Here is a 25750-nt window from a genome sequence, read left to right as displayed (position 1 = left end):
CATACATACATTCATTTATTTATATTATATATTTATGAATTAATTTAAATAAATAATATGTATTCACTTTTGAATAAATATTAAAAATATTAGAAGGATAGATTTATTATAAATTATTGAATTGACTTACATTAGAAGAGAATCATAGGCCAATGTTCTCTTTAGGGATAATTTTAGGTAGAACAAACATTAGTGCATAAGATCACAACATATAGGATCCAGAAATAGAACATGCACGCACTTAAACTATAATTCCCCATTCTATTTTTCGATCTCAATGACCCAAGTATTAGCGAAGACGTAAGTGGCTTTGAATCCTGAGAAGCCTGCTTCTCTTGCCAAGCTCTCGAACTCTGTCTCTGTCCTCTCCTTCCCTCCCGGGAGGTGAGCCATCATCGCGAGGTCCAAATGGAACATTCCCCGACCTCGCCCCATCGGCTCCGGAACCACCGGGAGGACGCACTCCACCAATATAACCCTTCCTTTCTCCGGCAATGCCTTCCAACAGTTCCTCAGTATCTTCACGCACAGCTCGTCGCTCCAGTCGTGGAGGATCCACTGCATGCATCCACAAAACCTGAAGTCAGTCCGCATGCTTGATTTGGAGGGTTTAATGGTGGTCTTATCACCTTCATCAGGATGGCGTCTCCCCTCGGGACGCTATCGAACATGTCGCCGCCTCTATGCTCGACTCCTGCGGCAAGCAAACAACCCCATGAGCGCTTGAGATGAGATCAGGTTGCGGTGGTCGAGATGGACCTGCGATGGGTGGCGCCTCGGAGATGACATGGGGGAGGTCGAAGTTGATGGCCTTGATGTGAGGGTGCTTGGCGGCGATGATGGAGATGGTGCCGCCGACGCCGCCGCCGACGTCCACGAGCACCTTGACGCCCTCGAAGCCGCGGTAGATGTCGAGCAGCTTCTTGGTCATGATGGTGGAGTGGTTCCTCATGCCCTCGTTGAACACCTTGTTGAACCGGGCATCCGTGCCGTAGTATTCGAACGCCGTCATCCCGTACGCCTTGTTGAAGGGGATGCCGCCGTCCAACACCGCGTCCTTCAAGTGGTACCAGCTCTCCATGAGGACCTTGTCCAGGTTCATCATGGCCAGAGCAGCCATGGACACCCGTCCTCGTTCTTGGTCAGGTACTTGCACGCCGGTGCGGCGTCGTACTTCGTCGATGGCCTCCCGTCGGCGTCGGTGCCGACGGTGCTCTGCTGCAACTATTGCTAACCATTACTACATGTTTCCACAATCTCTCTCTCTCTCTCTCTCTCTCTCGTCGTCTTTGTGTAGACAATTTTACCTTGATTTGTTAAAGGAAAACATAATCTTTAAACATGAGAGAAAAAATAGTCATTACACTGCTGACTTTATAATCGCACTGTCATGAAACGATATGTACGGAAGAGTTGGTGGCCCCATCCCTATAGTTGCCGGTAGGTGCACGACCCTCTGGCCGTGTTCGCCTCAATCTTTGGGAAAGCTGCACGAGCCGATCACGAGCAACATTAATACACGACAATGAGGCTCATTGTCCCGATTTCTCACTTTGGGTCATGACACCGAACACCGGGACCATCTCAGCTTATCTTAGATAAACTATAGCCATGATAAACGACACTCTCATAATCATTCTCCCGTGACTCAATCCTCGATGAGATGTGCTCATTGGCTACCGATATAAATGAGCCCCTAACGACATGAGGGGTTCCAAGATGAGTGGTCGGTCGTCCTCCATCAGTCACCCAAGTATAAAAGCTAGTCCCAAAACCTAGAGAGGCAAATGCTATATTGTTATCGTTGCCTTACTAACTTTACCCAAGGAGGGTTCGGGTTGGGAATATTATCCTAACGTTGACTGATTGTATAGAAACCTCAGTGAAATTCAAGCGCACCTTGAGGCGATACCAAACTCGCTCATAGCAAGAAAGCAGCATCTCGGGACCATGCTAACTAGGTCTTCTTCCCACTCCCACTATCTCATGTGACCCCTTAGGGGCCCCTTGGGTGATCAATCAAGTTGTGACATGTTAAGAAATTTAGGACAACATCATATGCGTAGTAAAAGAATAAAAAACAAAAATCCCAGATTTTCACATAAACTAGTTTCTTATCATCATGCGAAGATTGGCACACAAAAACTTACAAAACTAAAAACCTACAAAACTAAAAACTATAATAGAAGATTAAGGAGATCACTTTCCTCTTCTCTAGTAGTGATCCACATGATAGGGGTTACAAATACGCTCCTCAAATCACTGCACAAACTTCCTCCTTACGTGCACTATAAGATTAAGAAGGGGCCGACTCTTCTTGTTATCCACACGCCCTAAACATAGATTGCTGGCTAACGAGGAGAGAGAGAGAGAGTATAGGAGGTGGTAACTAAAAAGGGTCTAGCCTATGGCCTTTTGGTCCCCTCTTATTTATAGAGGTTTCTATAAATTTACTATAATGGATCATGCCCTATTGGGTACTAAATCTCTATCCAACTACTCAAGTCTCTTACTCTAATGGATCCGACGAATATCTCATATATGAACCTCTACTTGTTGCAACACCTACCATATGTGTATGACTCTCTAGACATAATATCAAGTTGGTTGTGAGTTATATTTGTCAGAACTCCTTTTGGCTTAATAAATTATTATCTCCATAATAATTCACTCGATTAATCGACTACAGACATATTATGCCATTACGTCGTAGTCCCCATATGATATAAGAAAATCCAATCGATTAGTTCTATCTATCCTTAGTTATCATGTATCTATAGTCCTTCATCCATCTAATATCCCAAAGACTGAATATCGGGCATGGTGCTATCAGACCCATATGGAATCTAAGTCTCGTTCTAATCAGATTCTCCTGGAGAACTCTTTTCTCTCTCAATCAAAATGATCATAGCTAAGGATTTACTTGAACAAAAACACGTGAGACATTCCTCTCTCATGACACCGAGAGTAGATGATGCTCTATCGATACTTAATAGCTTTTAGGGACCCAAATTAACTTATATGGACCATACCTCTTAAATAGAGCATAATATCCAAATTTGTAACAAAGTTACATTTGTTTCAGGGTAAAATATGTAAAGTTAGGCCTTTAACAAATTTGGATGGCTTTTGATGAGTATTACTTACAAAGCCGATTCCATCTCTTTTATGAACATGATCCCTTTTTGCAAGGATCATGTTTACATATTTGCTTCATATTTCAAAATTTTCTAAGGTTTCATGTAGTAGCAAATTTTTTTTATCATGTTTTATACAATGATGCAATATTTCATTATCATGCTTAATATTTAATTTATTGAATTCACTAACAAGAGAGGCATGCTCATTTTTTTAATAATTTATATTTTTTACTGACTAATTTACATTCATCAAATAAATCATGAAAAATATTCAACAATTTATCAAAGGATAAATGAGCTTCGATTGAGCTTCGATTCAATTTATCAAGCGCCATTAAAGTGTAGTTAGCAACTTCTTTGTTAGTTTAGTTAACAACTTTTTTTTGTTAGGTAGCTCCTCGTATTCAAATTTTTTTTAGTACAGCAATAAAAATTACGATTGTAATTCCAAATCTTTTCAAGTTGATAAAAATATAATGAAGAAATCATATTGAGAAGATGTCGACTTGAAATAAATGAACAATGTAGAGTACAGCTAAGTAATGAAAGTAAGCAACAAGCAAAGAACACACTAGATTTATAATTGTTCAGTCGTTGTGACCTACTTCCACTTTTGATTCTTCATTCGTTGAGGTCATTGGCATCCACTAATAGTCTTTATTCAAAAGGCGAAGGCCAATCACATTATTATAATATTTTTTCCTTTTTCAGGTTTATGAGACAATCCTTACAAACCTCATACCTCACTTGAATGATCACAAGACATAGAAAGGGAGGAGGAGGACACTTAGAACTTTTACAACACTTTAAGATTTTATTCATACTTTTTTGCTTCCTCATGCAGAAAAAAGTGGAGTATTTATAGGCCCTAATGACTTTAAAATTGGAGCAAAAAAGTATCTTATCTCGAGTTTCTCGGGTACTAGTAGTGGTACCGCCAGTACTGAGCGGTGCCATCGTCTGACACTCTAACACTGGGTGGTACCATCGCCCATTCTGACGGTACTACTGCCTGACAAAGCCTCGAAGATTGGGATCTAGCGGTACCATCGCATGACAACATTAAATGCTAGTGATACCATTGCCCAGACCACCTATGACGTTGAGCCTCAAGCAGTTCCATTGCTAGCTCCGATAGTGCCACCGCTTGACGTTGAGCTTCAGGTCATTGTTTGGCCCATCAGTCCGGCCTAAACCAAATCGGGCCCAATTGGTCCCTAATTAAGTTAGTGGGATTATCTCTCAATTTTAACTCAATCTAAGTTCTAACTATGATAATTAAGGCATTAGCTAAGTAATCTTTGTCCAATATGATGAAAATTGAGTCGATTTAAAAAACTTCATATGATGAAAACATATCGGAAAGATGCTTGATTCCGATACTTTGACTTGAAAATGTTCATAAAAGTAGTGAAAATAAGAATTTAGTTTGTAATTAAAATGAAAAGCTTAAAGTAACTGCAAATCATATTTTTATAATGGTTCAGTCGTTGTGACATACATCCAATTCTGATTCCTCTTTACTTAAGGCTACTGACTTCCACTACCGATCTTTTAACAAGTGAAAATTTTTATACCCCTTTTCTCCTTTTTATAGGTTTATGAGATAACCTTTACAACCACTCACCCATCTCTTAAACTTCACCCAATACTTAGAGAGCTTGAGAGGAGTTCTCATAATATTATAATAATGATTTCCTTCTTTTTTTGCTCTTAGTTCATGTGCTTCTAAGTAGGGATGAATGAGGTTTTTATAGGCTCCACATGGATTCAAACTTGAAGCCAAAAAGTGTATCATCCCCGAATTTCGGGGTACTGGTGGTACCATTGTTAGTACTGGACATTACTACCGCCTAACACTTTGACATTGGGCAGTACCATCGCCTGACAGAGTCTCAGAGATTGGACTATGACGGTACCACCGCTTGACAACCTTTATGGCCGGCGGTACCATCACCTAGTATCGCTTAAACCTCCTTGAAGGCTGAGCCTCAAGCGGTTCCACCGCCCACTCTAGGTGGTGCCACCGCTTGGTATGGTTCTAAGTGGCCAAGTGGGCCTTCCATTTGACCCAACTCAGCCCTTACTTAGGCCTAATAGCCCCCCTAATTGAGTTAGCTTAATTTTAATCCAATTATATCTTAACACTACTTTGATCTAGATAATTATTATAAAGTATTAATCAAATATTTTTCAGCGTATCATTAGTTCATCGACGCTTCGTCCAATCCTTCGGCGTATCGCGTCCTCTTTTGCGGTCTTTGCCCAATCGACATATTGACCTCAACAACTTCGATCTCCTTGGCGCAATATCCGCTCTTCTAGGCTCGATGCCCGAACTCATGATACGAAGCCTTCTACTGATACATCGACCGATCCTCTAGCTCGACGTCCAATCTTTTGACATGTTTCACTCTAGCCTAATATTGATTCTTTTAGCTTTAATTGTCTCTTCATGATCGAAGCTAGTCCTACGTTACTAAAAAACGTAGATTAGATCATAAACTCTATCAATTGGTTTCATAATCAAAATCCAAAATTCAATAATCTCCCCCTTTTATATGATGATAATCAATTGATGAGTTTAAACTAAACTCTCTCTATCAATATGTCATATTGATATAATATTTAAATTTAGAGAATTTAAATATTTCACCATTGCATGCATTATGAATATTGAAATAACCAATTAATCATATCATGCAACATAAAAACATGCTTAATCAAAATATCTAAGTACATCATCTCATCATATCTTCTCATCATGATTCAATTCATCATTATATTTTTTCTTTTTAGCATCAACAAAAACGAGAAATGCAATTAGTAATTTTTGAAACATTCAAGTTCTACTTCATTATAAAACATGGAAGCTTAGCAAGTTTTATAGATATGTAAGATAACATTTTTGTCTCTTGTTGAAGTGTGCAAGCTAGTAATTTTTGTTTCCTTTTGCAATATATAAGTTATAAGTTTTGCTTCTTGAGATAGGCAAGATAGAACTTTTGCTTGAGATTGCAAGCTAGCAAAATAGCAATGCATCGTTTTAGAATATGCAAATTAGAAAATTTTATATTATTTTAGAACATGCAAGCTAGCAAGTTTGCTTTCCTTTACGATGTGCAAGCTAGTGTGATTTGCTTCTTTTTTAATTGTATAAGCTAGAAAATGTTGGTTCTCTTGTGAGATGTGCACACTAGCAATCCTTTTTCCCTCTTTGTTATTGGTAAAAAGAAGGAAAGAATATAATAGTACAATTTATCTCTTTTTACATCGATGATTCAATCATATCATGAGATATACAAATCATAAATACATGAGAATTGTTCATAATAAAATTCGAGTCATAAACATTAAAAACTCAAGATATATATATATATATATATATATATATATATATATATATAATTAGTTTATTTGGATAAATCTTTCTAAATACCAAGAAGAATCATATGAGAATAATTAATGAAAAATCTTGATTCATATAATATAAATTTCAATTCATAAGTATCAAGTGAAAGAATTAAGATTTATTTAGATAAGTCTCCTCTTTAATAAAAAGAGAGAATTATGCGAGAACAAATATGATATCTTAGTTCACACAAAAGAAATATCAAGTATCAAACAACGAGAAATCAAGAATTTAATATGCATAAGTTTATCATTCAAACTAGCACTTTTTGCTTTCTTTTGCATCAATGTTCTAATCATAACATATATACAAAGGAGTCATATAAAAATTATGACATAAAAGATGAAAGATTAAGAAAGATCAATTCATGAATGATTCATCTAGACAAATCTCGTTTTTAGTAAATAACAAAAAAAATCTTAGAAGATTAAATAGTCAATGATCTTCAAAGAAAATCTTAAGTTATGAATTCCGAGAAATCAATATCATGATTTGGATTAATAACTCATTCAAATTCAAATCATCAAATCATCAAAATCACTTTCAAGAGATTCATAAAAATAATATAAATAGATTCATTAATTTCTTTTCGAAAAATCGGTAAGATTGTGATATAGAAATTTTCAATAATGCATTCCCTTTTTAGTTGTTTCAATTCATGTGATTGATTTTATACAAGCATGCCCAAATTTTTTGTTTTTTTTTAATGTCAAAATCATGCAATTTGTAAAACTGAAGTTCATCACAACAAAGATCAATAGTATAATATAAAAAAATTATTATTACTTCAAATCATCATGCATCATTAAATTATCAAGTATGGTTTCATTGAACATAAAGCATCTTCAATCAAGATCAAAAAGTAATATGAAAATCATCAAGATACACATTATTGCTTCTTAAAAATATACATAGGATTAATCTTATTAAGTATACAAGTATTAGATTTAAATCTAATATTTTGTTCCTTTACCATAAAGAGATGCAATTGTCATGATTAATTTTTTAATTTTTTTAAAAACATTAAAAATAAAAGCATGATCCCCTTTTATTTATTTATTTATATTTTATATACTAATTTAAAAATAACTTATGAAATGCCTCAAGTAATTTCATAGTAAACTAAGGGGGTTTTAGTTACCTCATTGTCGAAAGCCATTAAGGTGTATTTGGTCTTTGTTGGTTTGCTTCTCATCTTTGGATGGGCTCGATTCGTCCCAAGCCACCTTGAATACTTTCTTCTTCTTTGATAGCTTCTTCTTTTTAAGTTCATTTTTATTCTTAGTCTCATGTTTTATAAATTTACTTGTGAGGATTTCTATGTCATCATCACTTAACTTTCGCTCGAGTGGTCTTATTTTGTTCTAAGTGTCAAGTCCTTCCTTTTTGTTGAAAGATTGTTCTTACGTTCATCACGTTTATCATGTGTCTTGTATGTCATTTCATATGTTATTAATGAACCAATAAGTTCTTCATGTGGAAACTTGTTTAAGTCTTTTGCCTCTTGTATCGTCGTTACTTTAAGATCATTTTGGAAGGGATCTTAGTATTTTATTAACAAGTTCAAAATTTTAAAAAAATTTACCAATTACTTTTAAACCATTAACAACATCCATAAAATGGGTGTACATTTCTCCAATGGTTGTACATGTATATAATCTTCTGATATGTTTTACTTTGGCCCAACATTGATTTTTCCTGTTTTAACTATCTCTTTATGATCAAAGCTAGTCCTGTGTTACTCAAAAACATAGATTAGATCATAAACTCTATCAATTGATTTCATCATCAAAATCCAATATTCAACACGAACTTCCAATGAATTCTTGGCGAACTCCCGACGAACTCTCGACGAGCTCTTGACGAACTCTCGACGAATTTTTAGTGAACTCTCAACGATCTCCCGATGAATTCTTGGCGAACTCCTGACGAATTCTTGGCGAACTCCTGACGAATTCTTGGCGAACTTCTGAGGAACCCTCAGCGAGCTCCCGATGAATCCTCGACGAGCTTCCGGCATCGAATCTTCGACGTATCGTCCGATCTTTGACTTGGCCCAACATCTGCTTTATGCCTTATTCATTATCGTAGTTAATCCTACAATACTTATCTCAACATATGGATTAAATTATTAAATTATTAATTAATTTTATTATCAAAATTTGAGACTTAACACTAATAAGTAGTGCTCACGCACCTTAGGGAATTGTACGGATTAGCTGTCCTCGTAAATGTGCCATGATGTATGGGCTAGCCTCCATCAACCATTATTCCCCCTTCATCAGTTTTCCTAGTATAAACAATGTTAAAACAATAACAACAATTACCGAGAACCCTAGAAAAAAATTCTGGGGAGTTCCTTCCCTAGAAAGCCACCTCAAGTCATGGGTAAGCTATATCTCGACGTGGCATGTGAGAAAGAGCTGCAGGAATGGTGAGTTTTCAGCTTGTAGGACTGATCAAACTATGTTGTGGTTAGAAAGTTCATTAATGGTGTTAAGTAAAAAAAAAGAGAGAGGGCTTATTGTTGAACTGTTCATTCAAGTATCTCCCATGATCCCAACTTTCTATAGTCCTTGTTTTAAATGAGTTGACTTAACATTGGATTGTTTAGGTAGCTTGTAGCAGGTGCTGAAGTCCTCTATCCACATGGCTGGGTTGGATAGAGAAGTTATCATCTATGTACTCACCATAAGGTGTACCCATCTTTGCAGAAGAGTTTGCATTTGAACAAGAGAACTGTGCCTTGATGTGGCTTGAAGTATGAAATATATGACATATGTGGCAGATCAGGGAATCTTTAAGTTTAGAGACAGACACCCACAGTTAATTCTCGAAATGTCTACCAGCCAGTTCTTCAACTTTTTTTGTTCTTAATCATAATATCTGCTTCCTTTGAACCTTAAGTTCCTTATCTGCATTATTGTCTTCACCATGGTCATGCACAAACATGGCATTGGATTGTGGAAGTCTAACCAGTTTCACATGCATCATCTGAGGTGAGCATGCATGATGATGGAATGGGACAAATGCCATGTTTGTGCATTTGTCAAGGGAAGAAGAGGACTTTACATCATCATGCATGCATCATTTGTCAACCTTTGTCAACGGAGGGACAAATGTTTATGGGAAAATTAATCTAAGATCAAAAGAGAAACTTGTAGAAAGGGAAGAAGAGGACTTTACATATTGTCTCCATTGGAGGTTTGGAAGTAGTAGCATATTTGCCCCTAAAAAATTTTGGATTATGGTATCACTCCAAATTTTGAGAAGATTAAGGATTATGTTATACTTTGTATAATGTGAAAAAAATTAAATCATTTTAGATTCCCCAAATGAGTCATGGGACATTCAACTGACTTCCAAGAAAATAAAATTTTATTTCAAATTCATAGAGAAAATAAATAAAAAAATGTATATTTTTTCCTATATAGTGAGAATGAAATCTTACTATTTTATATGTCTATCATAAACTCTTGAGAAAATAAGAGTTATATTATCATTTCATGACTGTCTCTCGTGGTCTCACAAGTGTAGAAAACAAATAGGTGGTCTTACATACTCTCACAAGTGTCTTGAAAGTTACCAGTGTAGAAAATTAGAAATTTGTGGGCAAAGCAAGACTTGTTCAACCTTCTTGTCGTTGACAGCATGGATTTTTCCACCTGGAACGATGTGTTGAAAGTTACTCGTATAGAAAATTAGAAATTGGTAGGCCAATCAAGACTTCCAACCTTCTTGTCATTGTCAGCGTGGATTTTTCCACTGGAATGATCAGCTTGTTCACATCAAGTCAAAAATATTTAGAAAGTAAAACCAAGTGAATCGTTATGAAAATAATATTTGTCCACTTATAATTTTTTTTTTTTTGTTTGTAAAGAATAGATGATGAGACTTGAGTTTAAGATTTTACGATTACTCATCAAAGTTTTTATTAGTTAAGATTATTGATATCTTCAAAAATATGTCAAATAAAATTTTAAATTTTGAAGGATTTGATACCTCACCGTTAGATCAATATTTAAGTGTAAAATATATCAATTGGGATTTTAAATCCTTAGGTTTGATATATTATTTTAAACCAATAGATGAAATTTTGAACCTTCAATAAGTGAGCTTTGTATATCACTATCAAATTAATATTTAAGATATAAAAATATATTAGATGAGGTTTCAAATCCTTAATCTTTCGTAAGAGAATCGGATATACCACAATTAAGATATTAAAATATATCGAATAAGATTTTGAATTCTCAATATTAGATGATATTTCAAACCATCAATCAAATCAATGTTTAGGATATATTTATAATTAATAGGAGAAACGCCATGGACTAAACTTACATAAGCTGCCAAAAGATTTGGTGGAACCACCCCCACGTTGACAATTGATGTTGAATAGCATTACTACTTGTCACTGTTATTGATCATCATCATTTGAACATTGCCATCATATTCTCATACGATTTCTTCTTGCAATTACAGTGTGGTTTAGTTTGTAAAGATGCATATAGCAACAAATTAAACAAATGTTTTCGAGTTGGATCAACAAATCACTTTCGACTCTCCCCTTTGTGTGGGTGAAATCACTTATACTTCCATCTTATTATTTGGAGAAAGTAACATCATGATAGATAGAAGAGAAATCATAGGCCAATGTTCTCTTTAAGGATAATAAATAACATATCCCCACTCTATTTTGTGATCTCAATGATCCATGTATTAGCGAAGATGTAAGTGGTTTTGAATCCTGAGAAGCCTGCTTCTCTTGCCAAGCCCTCGTACTCTGTCTCTGTCCTCTCCTTCCCTCCCGGGTTGTGAACCATCATCACGACGTCCAAATAGAAGACTTCCCGGCCTCGCCCCATCGGCTCCGGAACCACCGGGAGGACGCACTCCACCAGTATAACCCTTCCTTTCTCCGGCAATGCCTTCCAACAGTTCCTCAGTATCTTCACGCACAGCTCGTCGCTCCAGTCGTGGAGGATCCACTGCATGCATCCACAAAACCTGAAGTCAGTCCGCATGTTTGATTTGGAGGGTTTAATGGTGGTCTTATCACCTTCATCAGGATGGCGTCTCCGCTCGGGACGCTATCGAACATGTCGCCGCCTCTATGCTCGACTCCTGCGGCAAGCAAACAACCCCATGAGCTCTTGAGATGAGATCAGGTTGCGGTGGTCGAGATGGACCTGCGATGGGTGGCGCCTCGGAGATGACATGGGGGAGGTCGAAGTTGATGGCCTTGATGTGAGGGTGCTTGGCGGCGATGATGGAGATGGTGCCGCCGACGCCGCCGCCGACGTCCACGAGCACCTTGACGCCCTCGAAGCCGCGGTAGATGTCGAGCAGCTTCTTGGTCATGATGGTGGAGTGGTTCCTCATGCCCTCGTTGAACACCTTGTTGAACCGGGCGTCCGTGCCGTAGTATTCGAACGTCGTCATCCCGTACGCCTTGTTGAAGGGGATGCCGCCGTCCAACACCGCGTCCTTCAAGTGGTACCAGCTCTCCATGAGGACCTTGTCCTGGTTCATCAGGACCAGAGCGGCCATGGACACACCGTCCTCGTTCTTGGCCAGGTACTTGCACACCGGCGCCGGTCCGTACTTCCCCAACGGCCTGCCGTCGGCACCGGTCTCGACGGTGCATCTCACGACGTTGTAGGTGGCGAGCAGGCGGAGGATCCGGTCCACCATGGCGGCCGCCTGGGGGTTCTGGGTGGGCATCTGGGCGGCGATGTCGGCGGCGCTCAGCTTCGGGGTCGGCCCGGCCTTGATGAGGATCTCGAAGAGGCCGAGCTGGACGGCGGCCCCGACCGTCATCGGCAGGATGGGGCCGCCGGCCAGCTCGACGGCGTACTTGCAGGCCTCCTCGTCCTCCTCGGGTGTCAGCTGCAGCTCCTCCTTGATGGATCCCATGGCTCTGCAACTAGAACCAGGGGAAGGATGAAGGGTGGGTAGGAGACACAGAGGAGATCAGTGGGTGGATGATTTATACACCTTCAGCTCGTCACCTTCATCACCTAATCTGCCATTACAGTATTTGTTATGCGTAATCTCTTCCTTTTCCTGGTCACAAAGTCACAAAATGTTTGCGACAAATAGCTGTCGATGATGTTTACTTCTTCCGTGAGCGAGGAGAGGAATCAACATTAGGACTTGTTGAGACGGAGTAAGTGTTGTGAGCACAAAACAGTGAGGAAAAGTCTTCTTCCTCATCGAAATCTGGAACCACACAAATGCTCACAAGTGTCTCTGAAAGCTACTAAAAGCTACTACATGCATCATAGTATATACTCCATGAAGACTTTTCAGCCTTTATATGCCATCATTTGTCAAAATAAAATAAAATACTAAACTGTTAGGTGAAATTATATTACTAAAAAAAGATAATTTTTATTGGATAACTCCTGTTGTTTCCTCTTCGTTCGTTCTTTCTTTTTGTTTTCAGTAGGAAAGAAGATTAAACTTGATCGATCTAATTCGATTTCATCTGAGTTAACACAAAATCATATAATAGATTAAAAAATCAAGGATATATCTGTTCTCTAAGGGTATGCTCTCATCATTAATATGCTCAAATGCAGTCAGTCATTCACATCTACAAGTTCTGCTTTTCTGCATGACATTGACACACATGGAATAGTCTTGCAATCGAGCATGTTGAATTGTATTTGCGGCCAGAAAAGGTCATTGCAAATTAAATTGCATTGAAAGGTCAAATTTACTTATTTCAATTTGTATTCTTGTTGTGCAATAGCGACGCTCGAACTACTCGATTATTTTTCCCTTTTTTTAATAATATTTATATTGTCATGCTTGATTGGAGTTGTTGTGGAATATATGGAGTTGAGATACGTTCGGTTATCTTGGTCAGAATATGATGTAATACTATCTAACTAAAACCAGATAGAACTCAAGAAATGAATTGATGATATGATGCTCCTTATTTATATATGTTCTGAGGGAGGATTTTTTCTCGACAGAGCTATGATATTTTCTTATGTAGTTGGAAAAATCTTAGCTGTTATCAAGGGAAATCTTAGCTGCTATCATGCCCCCGCAAGATAGTGCTCCTATCAACGTTGTCGATCTTGAATCGATGCGATGAAAATAATTTATGGGCAAGAGGTTTCGTGAGTGAGTCTACTAGTTGATCAGTCGTATGTATGTGAGAAACACATAGTTGATGTCTAACAATTTATTCTCGTACGAAGTGAAAGTCGATGATTGTGTGTTTTATGCATGAGTGGAATACTAGATTGGCGTATAGGTAAGTGGCTCCGACATTGTCATAATATATTGTATGAGTAAAGGTGGAGTTGATATCAAGTTCCTTGAGTAGATTTATGACCTAATTGAGTTCTGCAGCAGCGGTTGCAATGACACAGTATTTAGTTTTAACTGTAGATCATGCAATTATCTTTTGTTTCTTAGAACTCTAACTAATTGGATTAGCTCAAAAGAAGATAATATACCATGACGTAGATGTTCCGTCATCAAAATCCCCTACTTAATCAGCATCAACAAAGGCATGGAGATAAATGAGAGAGCGTTTGCAGAAAAAGAGGCCATAATAGAGAGTCCCGTGAAGATATCGCAAGATTCGTTTAATTATAGATTAATGCATAGTAGATGATCGATGCATGAATTGTGATAATTTATTGACCGCAAATGAGATATCTGGATGGGTGTGAGATAATTACTATAAGGAGCCAAGTATTTGGTAGTATTGAATTGGGTCCATAGTAGGGTTTCCATTATATAGTTTGAATGACTCATTAGTAGACAGAGGAGTTATAACTGCTTTTGCATCTTGCATGTTCGTCATTGATAACAGATCTTAAATATACTTTCTTTGTAATAAGAAGAGTCCTGAAGATGTGTATGTTGCTTCTACTCCCAAAAAGTAGCTTAAGGTTCCTAGATCTTTGAAGGAGAATTGATCTATCAAATGCTAAAGGAATGCCTTGATTTCTAAAGGATTATTGCCCGTGATAATAATATTATTCATATATACTATAAGATATATTGTATTGCTACTTTGGTGATGAAGAAATAGCGACGTATTAGACTTGGAGTTGATGAAGCCATTTGATGTCAAAAATGAGTCAAGTTCGGTGTACCAAGCTTTTGGAACTTGACAAAGTCCATAAATAGCTTTTTATAGTTTACAAACATGCTTTGGATACTGAAAGTGGATGAAGCCAGAGGTTGTTACATGAAGACATCTTTAGTTAGAGTCCCCTGTAGAAAGGCATTGTTAACATCGAGTTGTCATAAATGCTAACCTTTTGAGATAGCAAAATTCAGAATAAGTCGGATTATTGTGGGTTTAACAATGAGACTAAATGTCTTTGTGAAGTCAACACTAGGATGTTGATAAAATCTTTTGCCACTAGACATGCTTTATATCTCGCAACGGATTTATCTAGGTTCTGCTTAATTCGAAAGACTAACTTATACCCGATAATATTTTGTGTGAGACGAGAGGGTATAAGGGTCCATGTAGAATTATAAAGGAGGGCATTATATTCTTCACACAGCTTTAGGCTAGTATGGAGATTTTTGGGCCTGAATAATTGTGGTAGGTTCATTGGTCTCTGACGGGGATTTTGTGATAGCATGTAGGTCAAGGACTTGTCGTGGTTTAAAGATACCACTTTTGGAGCATGTTATCATTGGATGTATAAGTTATGTTGTAGGTATGGGCGGTGGAGATATACTAACACGGGTTGGAGGTACTTTAATATCACTGGTCCCAAAAGAGGATAAAAGTAGTAGTTGTGTTTCCGAGAGTATTATTTCAGTAGTATGGGAACCTTATGAAGAAGGGAGAAGAGCAATGGAGGGGGTGAGGAGCTACTGAACCGGGAGAAGAAGAGAGTGTGGATCTTGAGGAGAAGGTCTGAATAGTGTTGTAGGAGACTCATGTGATGGGATCGTCGGTGTGCTCTAGTGATGTATATTTGTTGGAGTAGGGCGCACAGCAGGAGACTTTGGGTTTTAAAATGGAAAGGTAAACTCCACAAAAACAACATGATGTGATATAAAGACTTTTGGATTTTGGGGTTCGTAGCATCGAAAGGCGTTATGTTCAAGAGAGTATCCGATAAAAATGCAAGGCTTAGATCTTGATGTTATCTTATGCAAGGCACAGGGACGTAGCCATGGATAACTTAAACAGTCAAATACTTTGAGTTTTTGAAGATTTGGGGATTTGTAAAATAGTTTTTCAAATGGTGTTTAGTAAAGAAAGACTGGAGTGAGTATACGATTGATAAGGTAGACACCAGTTTAAAAGGTTATTAGCATAGAGGCTTGATGGAGGAGTGTGAGATCAGTTTCAACTATACATCGATGTTTGCATTCAATAGAACCAACTAGTTAATGAGTATGTGGGGGTGACTTAAGATATTGTATACCATAAGCTAAGAGACAGGATGTAAGGGCTTGATATTCACCGTCGTATCAAAGTAAACTGTTTTGATTGTAGACCGAAAGAAGTTCTCGACCAACCTTCTAAAGTTAAAAAATATTGTTAAAACTTCATATTTATGGTGGAGAGAGTATAACCATGTATACTTGATAAAGTAGTCTATGAAAATGATATAAAATCTAAATTTTGTCAAAAGAAATGATATAAAATCTAAACTCACATCAGTAAAAATAATTTCAAAAGGTTTAGAGCAGGATATAAAGGAGATTCCAAAAGACAATATATGACTTTTATTCCTTAAATAAGCATCACAATGAGTTATTGCTACTGGTTTTAAGAGTAGGAAGTAAAAAATAAGAAAATAATTTTTGTTGGATAAAAGATAAGGGATGACTAAGACGACGATGCCACACATCAATTGAAGTTGTAATGGAAGAGTAGGCAACAAGCTGGGTGATTTGTGGAACTGATAGCCACTCATAAATATTGTCCTTACTCTGGCCTCAAACCAAGGATGCCCCCATGCTCAAATCATTGACAAGAAAGAAGTTAGAAAAAAAATTAATTGAGATATTATTTTGTTTGTAGAATTAAGAAACGAAAATAAGATTTCGTTTGATGTGAGGTGTACACAAACATCATCGAGTGTAAATGTTGTGTTATGTGAATTAAGTATTGTAGAACTAGTATGAGTAATGAGAATTTCTTTACCGTTACCGATGATGATATCTTCATTTCCGTTGTAGTTATTGTGGATAGACAAATTCTGTAGATCAGAGGTGATGTGATGGAATGCGCCAGAGTCAACAATCCAATTGTGTTGACTGGTATTCGGAATGGCCGTGAGATTTTCTTGGAGCCGATCTAATGAAGGAGGAAATTTGGGTCGAGATCGACAAACTTTTATAGTATCCAACTTTGTCACATAGTTAGCAGACAACTCTTTATCGATTTGGATGTTCAAGATGTCAGGATAATTGAATTAGTCGCTTTGATAGTTGTGACTAAAATATTTAATTCACATTACACTCATAATGTTTTATATGCGCCTTGATAGTCGATAGCAGCTAAGCTGTTTGCGGTGGCGAGAGAATCGTTGTTCAAGATCGAGTTGCCGGTAGAAGACAAGAAGACGAGAACAATGGAGGTGGTGCAGGTGCATGAGGTGTTGCAAGTATCCAAGAAGAAGATCCTTGAGCTGCCATTGCTGAAGGAGGACCAGGACAAGCGAGAGAAAGCGGTTCGTGGTCTGCACCAAGTGCGTTAACCAGTTCCAGATGTTGCTCGACGAGGCGGAGGAGTTCAGGGGAAGTAGTCGCCGGAGAAGTAGCCGACAGACGGTGGAAGCAGCCCCGAGAGCCGGTTGTTAAAGAGGCTAATCTGGCCGAGGTCCAGCGAGATGAGGGCGGCGCTAGTGTTTGGAAACTCGTCTATGACCAGATTGTCCTGGAATTCGATCTGGAAGAGCCTGGGCAAGCTGAGCAGATCATCGGGGATCGATCCATTCACCAGAGAAGTGCTACAGTAATCGCAGGGAAAACAACCACCGTTGGAAAAGTAACAATGGGAATCGCCTCCTACAATCCGACCGCAGGAGCAGGCTGTCGAAGCAGGTGGCCATAAGAAAACCACCGGCTTAGGTGGGAGAAGAGAAGACACCGACGTAGGGAGGAGAAAGGGGCGGCCACAAGCGAGTCACTATAGAGAAAGAGAGAGAGTGCCGCAGCAGCAACGATGGTTGCGAGATCAGAGTTGCATCGGCGACAGGTTGGTGCAGATCGATGCCCGTGCTTCTTTCACCCACTTGCCCTTCGATGTGTCGCATTGCTCTTCATTGCCATCAGCAGAGAGTTGAGGGGAGCAAGAACTGTTATGCACTAGCGTCACACCGCTGGTGTTGGCAGGGAGAGAAGGGCTTTGGGTGAGAACAGCTCTAATATCATGTTAAGTACGAAGTGAAAGAACAGTTGGAGAAATCTTAGTCTCTCATCAACCGTACATCTCGAATATCGACGAACAAATTTAATATAAAAAATAAAATACATAAATAAAAAGTATTTATTTTTATGATATTTTTTATTATTTCTTTTCTTTTTCTTTTTTTTGAATAGATGCTGTTATGTGACAACTTGTGACACATATAAAACACCTAAACTAATTAAAAAATAAATTGGGTCTGCAAATCGTTGACTATGTCAACGTGTGCATGGTCAACGGGCTGAGGCCACGGAATCCAACAAGTTATGTAAACGCTTATCATTGACACTCCACGCAAGACATAAAAGGACACGAGATCTCCGAACGAAGCAAACGCAAGCGATGTCACAGTGTGCAGTCGCAGTCTACTTGGTGAACTCCATGACCCAGGTGTTGGCAAAGATGTAGCTCGCTTTGAATCCGGAGAAGCCTGCCTCCTTGGCCAACCCCTCGAACTCCTTCTCCGTCCTCTCTTTCCCTCCCGGGTTGTGCGCCAGCATGATGAGGTCGATGTTGAAGACGCCCTGAGCTCGGGGAGTCGGTTCCGGCACCACGGGCAGGACGCACTCCACCACTATCACCTTCCCCTTCTCCGGCAGCGCCTCGCAGCAGTTCTTCAGGATCTTGGTGCAGTGCTCGTCGCTCCAGTCATGGAGAATCCACTGCATTTATCAGTGTCAGTCTCAGATGGATTGCATCGAAGGAAACATGCACTCTCTGACCTTCATGAAGATTGCATCTCCGCTTGGGACGCTCGCGAACATGTCTCCGCCGACGTGTTCCACCCCTGCAAGACACCATGCCGAGAGAATGAGAGGTGAGACGTGTCAGGTTGCGGCGGCGCAGACAGAGGAGGAGTTGATGGGGGGACCTGGGAAGGGTGGCGCCTCGGAGATGACGTGAGGGAGGTCGAAGTTGATGCCCCTGATGTGCGGGTGCTTGGTGGTAATCATGTAGAGGGTGGCGCCGATGCCGCCGCCGACGTCCACGAGCACCTTGACGCCCTCGAAGCCGCGGTAGATGTTGAGCAGCTTCTTGCTGAGGATGGTAGAGTGATTCCTCATGCCCTCGTTGAACACCTTGTTGAACCGGGCGTCCGCGCCGTAGTACTCAAACGCCGACATCCCGTACGCCTTGTTGAAGGGGATGCCGCCGTCCAACACCGCGTCCTTCAAGTAGTACCAGCTCTCCATGAGGACCTTGTCCTGGTTCATCAGGGTCAGAGCAGCCATGGACACCCCGTCCTCGTTCTTGGTCAGGTACTTGCACGCCGGCGCGGCGCCGTACTTCCTCGATGGCTTCCCGTCGGCGTCGGTGCCGACGGTGCAGCTGACGACGTTGTAGGCGGCCAGCAGGCGGAGCATCCGGTCCACCATCACGGCAGCCTGAGGGTTCTCGGTGGGAAGCTGGGCCACCACGTCGGCGGGGCTCAGCTGGGCGCCCGGGCCGGCCCTGACGAGGATCTCGAGCAGGTCCAGCTCGATGGCCGCCTTGAGCGTCATGGGCAGGATGGAGGCGCTCGCCAGCTGCATGGCGTACATGCACGCGTCCTCGTCCTCCTCGGGGGTCAGCTGCAGCGCGTTCTTGAGGGATCCCATTGCCGCAACGACTGACCGAGAGAGAGAGAGAGAGGGAGAGAGAGAGAGGGTGGGAGGGGAAGATGGAGGGTGAGGGTGGTGGGAGGTGGAGTGGGGAGTGGGACAACGAGGTGGTGGGTTTATATGTGTCTTCGGCTCACCCACCGCACCACCAAACCAGCCTTGTTGTGTGGGTTTGATGATGGGTGTGGTCGACCAAATGAGCTTTTTGTGTGGGGTTGGGTATGATGGATGGCTTTGAGTGCAAAGGTGGCAAACATTACTCACCACTACTAGATGTTTCCACAGTCTCTCTCTCTCTCTCTCTCTCTCTCTCTCCTCTCTCTCTAGACAATTTTACTTGATTTATTAAAAGAAACATAATCTTTAAACATGAGAAAAATATAGTTTGAGGTCTTTAAATTGTATAATACGTTATTACGTTTTCAGTGATTTGGGGCACATATTAAAGAGTCTCTGGTCTTTATAAATGATACAAAAGAGTTTTGGTCTTTAAATAGTTAGATTTCACATACATAATTCTATGAGATTTTGGCTTTAGTAGTATTGAACGCTAGCCTTTTCTCAGTGATTTGGGTTTCATATTGACACTTTCTTCGTATTAATAAAACAAGATTTAGTTTTTTTTATGATTAGGTTATAAAAGTAGTCATCGGTGAATTAGAATTTATTTGTATAAATATATATTGAGTCTTAAGGTTTTGATGAGAGAGAGAGAGAGAGAGTTGAGAGAAGATAGACGCTCTTCGAATATTCTTTAATAATGAGGAGAAATAGCGATTCATTGTATTGTTTTTTCTTATGTAGTGAACAATTTATTTTTTTTCGTAAATGTAAGATGCAGTTAGTCATCAAACCATGTTAAATCATGTGTTGATTTTTTAGTATATTTTTTGGATGTTTCCTTTAATTTTTGAGTTCTTCTCATCCTTCCGAATAACCTATTATTTAAGTCAAAACTCCCTAATCACTTAGGGTTAGAATACTTATGGTAAACTTGATGTGACATACATTAACATGACTGATCTAGCATAATAGTTATCGACATGACCTAATAGTCACTGACATGATTGATATGTGATGATCATCATCGACGTTGATAATATGTCATAATAACCATCGGTATGGATGATATCACGTAACAACGTTCCACGAAATTTATGTGTGTTTTATGTTATCTTCTAAATTTTATATCTAAATTGATGTAATTGATATATTTGTTAATCAATTTTTGACAAATGTAAATAAGAAATCAGATTTTTTTTAAATTAGAAACGAGTGACATTTTTGTCATATTTTGGTCATATTCCAATCCATAAAGATTCAAATACGGTCTTATCATCAGTTCAATAAAATTTATATTCGATACCAAATAGTATATTTAGTTATTATGGCTTGATCAGACCGATAAAAAACAATTGATATCTATCGAATTGATCGGTATTTTCAATCACAGATACGTATCCATCCAAACCATATTTAAAGCCATGGATTGGTGCCATCTTTCTCCGTTAACACCTCTGAGTTGGCGAATAACATAAAGCACACACAATGGTGACTGCGAGCGTCACAAAGTTCTCAGCATCTGTCACACCATTTGGAAAGCATCGGCTCAGGTTGGTGCCATCGGAGGACCAAACCCTTACCACCATCTGCATGTTTAGTTCCAACGAATAATTGACTTCTTGGCCTAATGGTTGGCATTCATCGTCACCTAAAAATAAGGTCTCATAACCTAAAATGTATATATAAGTTGTTTGATTGAGTTCTTGCGGAATTTGTAACCTTTCCACCTAAACATTTGTGATGGTGAACTTATAATGGTTAATGAAGACACACATAGGAGAGTAGAGGAGACACATCACGTCTCTCACCAACTCCCCATCACCTCCTTTGGACCTCCAAACCCTCGAGCAAAGCAGAAGTGGACTTGGAGCATGGTTCACCTACTCAACGATGGAGAGAGATGAGTGCAATGGAAAGGGATGGCACACCCAGGGAAAGCTTCTCCGTAGCATTGCTCTCCTTCACCTACCTAAATGATAGAACATTACTATACTGTTTATGTGGATAGACGTTGCCGTTAGGATAAGTTGGTACTAAGAGAGGGGGGTGAAGGGAATTAGTACTTTTGATAAAATTCACGTTGATTTAAAAAACTACGATTAAATCCATATCGAAAAAATTATTTAAACTTGAAAAGGTTCAAGTGAGTGAGTACAGCGAACAAGTAAATTAGTAAATAATGAGAATAAAAAGTATAAAAGAAACGACATAGAAATAAAACATATCGGATGTATACTGGTTCGATCGTCATGACCTATATCCACTCTAGATTCATTCTTTGTTGAGGTTACCAGTATCCACTAACGGTCTTTCTTTAAAACTTAACATTTTTTCACACTTTCATACCCTAAAATCTTAAGATTTTTGTTCACGTTTTCGTTTATTTTCCAAGTAAAAATTTATGGGGTATTTATAGACCATAAATAACTTCAAAACATAGAGTTCAAATTCAAATCCTCGGATTTTCGAGGTACTGGCTGACACTGTGCGGTACCACCACCTGACATAATCTTAAAGACTATGTCTAGGTACCTAACTAACTCGATCTAGATACATATGATTACATGAATCCTATGTTGTCCGGTATATCATTGGTTTATTCGACGCTTCGTCCTCTCTTATGGTGTATTACTCAATCGGCATGTTGACCTTCATAACATTCGATCTCCTTAGCACAATGTCCTATCCTTCTAGCCCGATACCCAAACTTATGGCACGAAGCCTTCTACCAATACGTTGACGGATCCTCCGGCTCAACGTTCAATCTTCTAACATGTTCCACTCTGGCCCAACGTCTGATTCCTCATACTTTAATATATTTTTCTTTTCTGATCGAAGTTAGTCCTACGCCACTCAAAACGTCTCATCAATTGATTTTATCATCAATTGATTCAATAGTTAGTTGATGAATTGTAATTTCTATTCTCTCCTTAGTTTTCAAAACTTGATCAAATATTAAGATATAATAATTTTTAAAAATAAGAAAAATAGTGAAGGTATAAATTTTTAGACGAAGAAATTAATACCAGAAAGCAAATTGCTATATTAAAAAAGAGACCACATTGTATATTTATTATTAAGTGGTTTGAAACTTGGACTGAAATTTGTTTGGCAAAATTAAGAAAATTCATGAAAAGAGAGTTTTTATTCTCTCTCTCTCTCTCTCTCTAGACATTGACTTCTTGAAAACATGAGGTCTCCTCTCTAAGTTGACTTATCTCTTTATATTTCTGGTCTTGTATGGACATTAATTCTTCATTTTCTTCTTTACCCATGTTTGTGTGCACAAAATAGTATGCATATGTGAAATTTTAATTTATATTGGTTTCTTTCTTGTGTGTTTGAGTTGGAGTAAAACAAAACAGGTTTCTCTACTTTCAGTGATTTGATTACAATGCAGAAAATGTAGTAGGTGAGGAATAAAAGAGGCATCACAATTTGGGTGGGTCCAAAGTTCGGATTGACAACAAATCTAATGGCATCCTAAGTCACAATCTTATATTACACAAAATAATTATTAGATTTGGTAGTGACACGCACATCCATAGTACACAAGAAGACACTATTAGCACATGTGTTGTGACGAAAAATGTATTAATATTATGTCGAGAGTCATTGTACATGATCTTTGTCGAACCCTAACACTTGGGCAATTATTTTCTTCTTCCTCAAAACACACTTATATAGAAAATACTTATCGCTAGGATAATTTTTTAAATATTTGGATCCGAAAGAGCAAATTTAAATCAAATTTAGATACTTTTAATCAAATTTTTATATATTTAGATAATTTGTCTAGTTCAAATGAAATTAATAAATAGCTCGAAAGATCATATTGATGAAAGCCCAACATCATCCAAGTATCCAGTTATGAATTTTTGGCTATCGAATTTCAAATTTTGATAATGAAATCGATTGACGTGTTTGTGATCTAATGTTTTGAGTGACGTAGAACTAGCTTCGATTATGAAAGATAATTAAAGTAAGAAGAATTAATGTTGGGTCGGAGTGAAATATATCAGAAGATTGGATGTCGAGCCGGAGGATCGGTCGACGTGTCGGCAGAAAGCTTCATGCCATAAATTTGGGCATCAGACCTAGAAGAGCGAACATTGCGTCAAGGAAATCGGAGTTGCGGAGGTTAACATGTTGATTGGGTAAAAGACTACAAAAAAGGATGATGCGCCGAAGAATTTGACGAAGCGCTGATGAACCAATGACATGTCGGACAACATATGGTTAATACTTTATAATAACTGTCTAGATCAAAGTAGTTTTAGTTCTGGTTAAGTTGGTTTAAAATATAATTAGGTCAACTTAATTATGGATCAACTAGATCCAAATTATGACTGTTTTGGGCCAAGAGAAAGACTCATTCAATGACCCAAAGTAGTGTCAGACGATAGTACCATCGGTCTGAGTGGTGGTACCACACAAATAGTCTCCCAAATTGTGTTAGGCGACAGTATTGTTGAATCTCGGATTTTGATGATAAAATCAATTGATGGGTTAATTAATCTAATCCATATTATTGAGTTAAGTATGCATGATTAACTACGATAAACATAAAGCAAGGATACCGGAGTCAAGTTCGATGGACGTTTAACAGTCCGAAGAATCGTCGGAGATGCTGCCGTAACCAAGCAAGAAGAAATCGGGAACCTGTCGGAATTTTCGGAAGTTCACCGAAGAGATCGTCGGAGGTTCACGAAGTTCACCGAGAAGGCTCGGCTACTCATTAAAGTCATCACAAGTTCGGGAGCTTGCTGGGAGCCCGTTGGAAAGCTCGTCGAAACAAGACTCGACGTTCGCGGTTGAAAACTTGCTTAGGATATGTTTTGTTATGTAGTTCACTTGTAGTTAGGATTAGGATTAAAAGATAATCCTATATCCTGGTTAAGGGGCCAACTGGGCCCAAAATTAGACTTAGTTTGGGCTAAATTTGAAGCCTAACAAGTAAACCGAAGGATCTGGCGGTGGCACCGCCAGACTGGGCGGTGGCACCGTTCAGCACCCGAGAGCTGGGCGGTGGCACCGCCCAGCACTGTCAGTGTCTGACACTGACAGGCGGTGGCACCGCCACTAATAGGCGGTGGCACCGCCAGCATCGGGAACTCAAAGAGAATTCAAATTTTGGAGCCCAAATTTAAACCCTCTTAATGCCTATAAATACCTCTCAAATCTCAGCTGAGATTATAACTTTTTGAGTAGCAAGTGTTTGAGAGAAAGGCCTTAGAAAAGTCTTAGCTAGCCTTGTTTTCAATTTGCTAGTGTTCACCTCCTTCTTTCTTGCTGAAAATCTGTAAGAGAGTGAACTGCTTGTAAAAAGTTATAAGATATTCACCCTTCCCTTTCAAGAGATTTGCTAGTGGAAGGTGGGAGTCTCGTCGAAGAGGGGCCTCACAAGTGGATGTAGGTCATTTGACCGAATCACTGTAAAATCGATGTGATCTCTGGTTTGCATTTACTTATTGTCATTTACATTACTGCAAACCATTTGCACTTTAATGCTATACTGCTTTGTTTCCGTCTTACTTATCCCTTCAAGTTAAAACGCAATCGAAACGATTTTAAACAAAAACGTTGCATTTATCGTACGAAGTTTCCAAAAAGTGTTTAAATCGTGAAAAGTTATCGCACTTTACCGCTGCACTAATTCACCCCCCCCCCCTCTTAGTGCCACTCCAATCCTAACAGGTATCACCAGACTAAGTAATGGTACCGCCTAATATCAGTGTTGTAGGCGGTGGTACCACCAGTGCCCCGAAAACTAGGGAAGAAACACTTTTAGGCTCCAAGTTTGAATCTATTTAGGGCTTATAAATACCTCTCTTATCCTTGCTCAGTACACACAATAACCGAGACCAAAAAGAAAGAAAAACGTTATTGTAATCTTGTGAGAACTCTTATAAAGCTCTAAGTGTTTGTGAAATTTAAGAGAGGAGACACTGGGGGTGTAAAAGTTTTCTCGTGAACCTGTTAAAAGGATAATCGAGTTGTAAGAATAGTTGATCTTCGCCCATTAAATTTAAATTAGATTTAGATACTTTTTAATTAAATTTTATATATTTAGGTAATTGATCGAACGAAATTAATAGATAGTCGAAAGGATCACATG

The 25750-nt window shown here is 38.9% G+C and overlaps 3 protein-coding genes across 3 annotated transcripts; all 3 read right to left on the bottom strand.

Annotated features, from left to right (window-relative positions):
- Positions 1 to 219: 219 nt before the first annotated feature.
- LOC135621886 (caffeic acid 3-O-methyltransferase-like) lies at positions 220 to 1135 on the bottom strand. The gene is made up of 3 exons (XM_065123507.1): positions 760 to 1135; positions 630 to 694; positions 220 to 558 (listed from the first exon to the last, which is right to left on the bottom strand). Exons 1-3 carry the CDS (start codon positions 1118 to 1120, stop codon positions 262 to 264), a joined length of 723 nt encoding a protein of 240 aa, XP_064979579.1. The 5' UTR covers positions 1121 to 1135; the 3' UTR covers positions 220 to 261.
- A 9988-nt stretch (positions 1136 to 11123) lies between these two features.
- LOC135623541 (tricetin 3',4',5'-O-trimethyltransferase-like) lies at positions 11124 to 12533 on the bottom strand. The gene is made up of 3 exons (XM_065126644.1): positions 11745 to 12533; positions 11615 to 11679; positions 11124 to 11543 (listed from the first exon to the last, which is right to left on the bottom strand). Exons 1-3 carry the CDS (start codon positions 12469 to 12471, stop codon positions 11247 to 11249), a joined length of 1089 nt encoding a protein of 362 aa, XP_064982716.1. The 5' UTR covers positions 12472 to 12533; the 3' UTR covers positions 11124 to 11246.
- A 5665-nt stretch (positions 12534 to 18198) lies between these two features.
- Positions 18199 to 19651, bottom strand: LOC135623540 (tricetin 3',4',5'-O-trimethyltransferase-like). Its single transcript, XM_065126643.1, has 3 exons — positions 18840 to 19651; positions 18691 to 18755; positions 18199 to 18630 (listed from the first exon to the last, which is right to left on the bottom strand). The coding sequence occupies exons 1-3, from the start codon at positions 19564 to 19566 to the stop codon at positions 18334 to 18336; spliced, it is 1089 nt and encodes a 362-aa protein (XP_064982715.1). The 5' UTR covers positions 19567 to 19651; the 3' UTR covers positions 18199 to 18333.
- Positions 19652 to 25750: the final 6099 nt, after the last annotated feature.

Source organism: Musa acuminata, chromosome BXJ2-9 (genome assembly GCF_036884655.1).
Source record: "Musa acuminata AAA Group cultivar baxijiao chromosome BXJ2-9, Cavendish_Baxijiao_AAA, whole genome shotgun sequence".
Classification (NCBI taxonomy): domain Eukaryota; kingdom Viridiplantae; phylum Streptophyta; class Magnoliopsida; order Zingiberales; family Musaceae; genus Musa; species Musa acuminata.
The sequence above is the reverse complement of the archived record's forward strand: the minus strand, read 5'-3'. Positions and strand labels throughout refer to the sequence as shown.

Bases quoted from the DNA above. Each gene is read 5' to 3' on its own strand.
- LOC135621886 (XM_065123507.1), bottom strand. From the start codon at position 1,120: ATGGCTGCTCTGGCCATGATGAACCTGGACAAGGTCCTCATGGAGAGC. The intron at 695-759 runs GTCCATCTCGAC...TGCTTGCCGCAG, and splicing joins CGAGGCGCCACCCATCGCAG to GAGTCGAGCATAGAGGCGGC. The intron at 559-629 runs GTGATAAGACCA...GGATGCATGCAG, and splicing joins GAGACGCCATCCTGATGAAG to TGGATCCTCCACGACTGGAG.
- LOC135623541 (XM_065126644.1), bottom strand. From the start codon at position 12,471: ATGGGATCCATCAAGGAGGAGCTGCAGCTGACACCCGAGGAGGACGAG. The intron at 11,680-11,744 runs GTCCATCTCGAC...TGCTTGCCGCAG, and splicing joins CGAGGCGCCACCCATCGCAG to GAGTCGAGCATAGAGGCGGC. The intron at 11,544-11,614 runs GTGATAAGACCA...GGATGCATGCAG, and splicing joins GAGACGCCATCCTGATGAAG to TGGATCCTCCACGACTGGAG.
- LOC135623540 (XM_065126643.1), bottom strand. From the start codon at position 19,566: ATGGGATCCCTCAAGAACGCGCTGCAGCTGACCCCCGAGGAGGACGAG. The intron at 18,756-18,839 runs GTCCCCCCATCA...GGTGTCTTGCAG, and splicing joins CGAGGCGCCACCCTTCCCAG to GGGTGGAACACGTCGGCGGA. The intron at 18,631-18,690 runs GTCAGAGAGTGC...TGATAAATGCAG, and splicing joins GAGATGCAATCTTCATGAAG to TGGATTCTCCATGACTGGAG.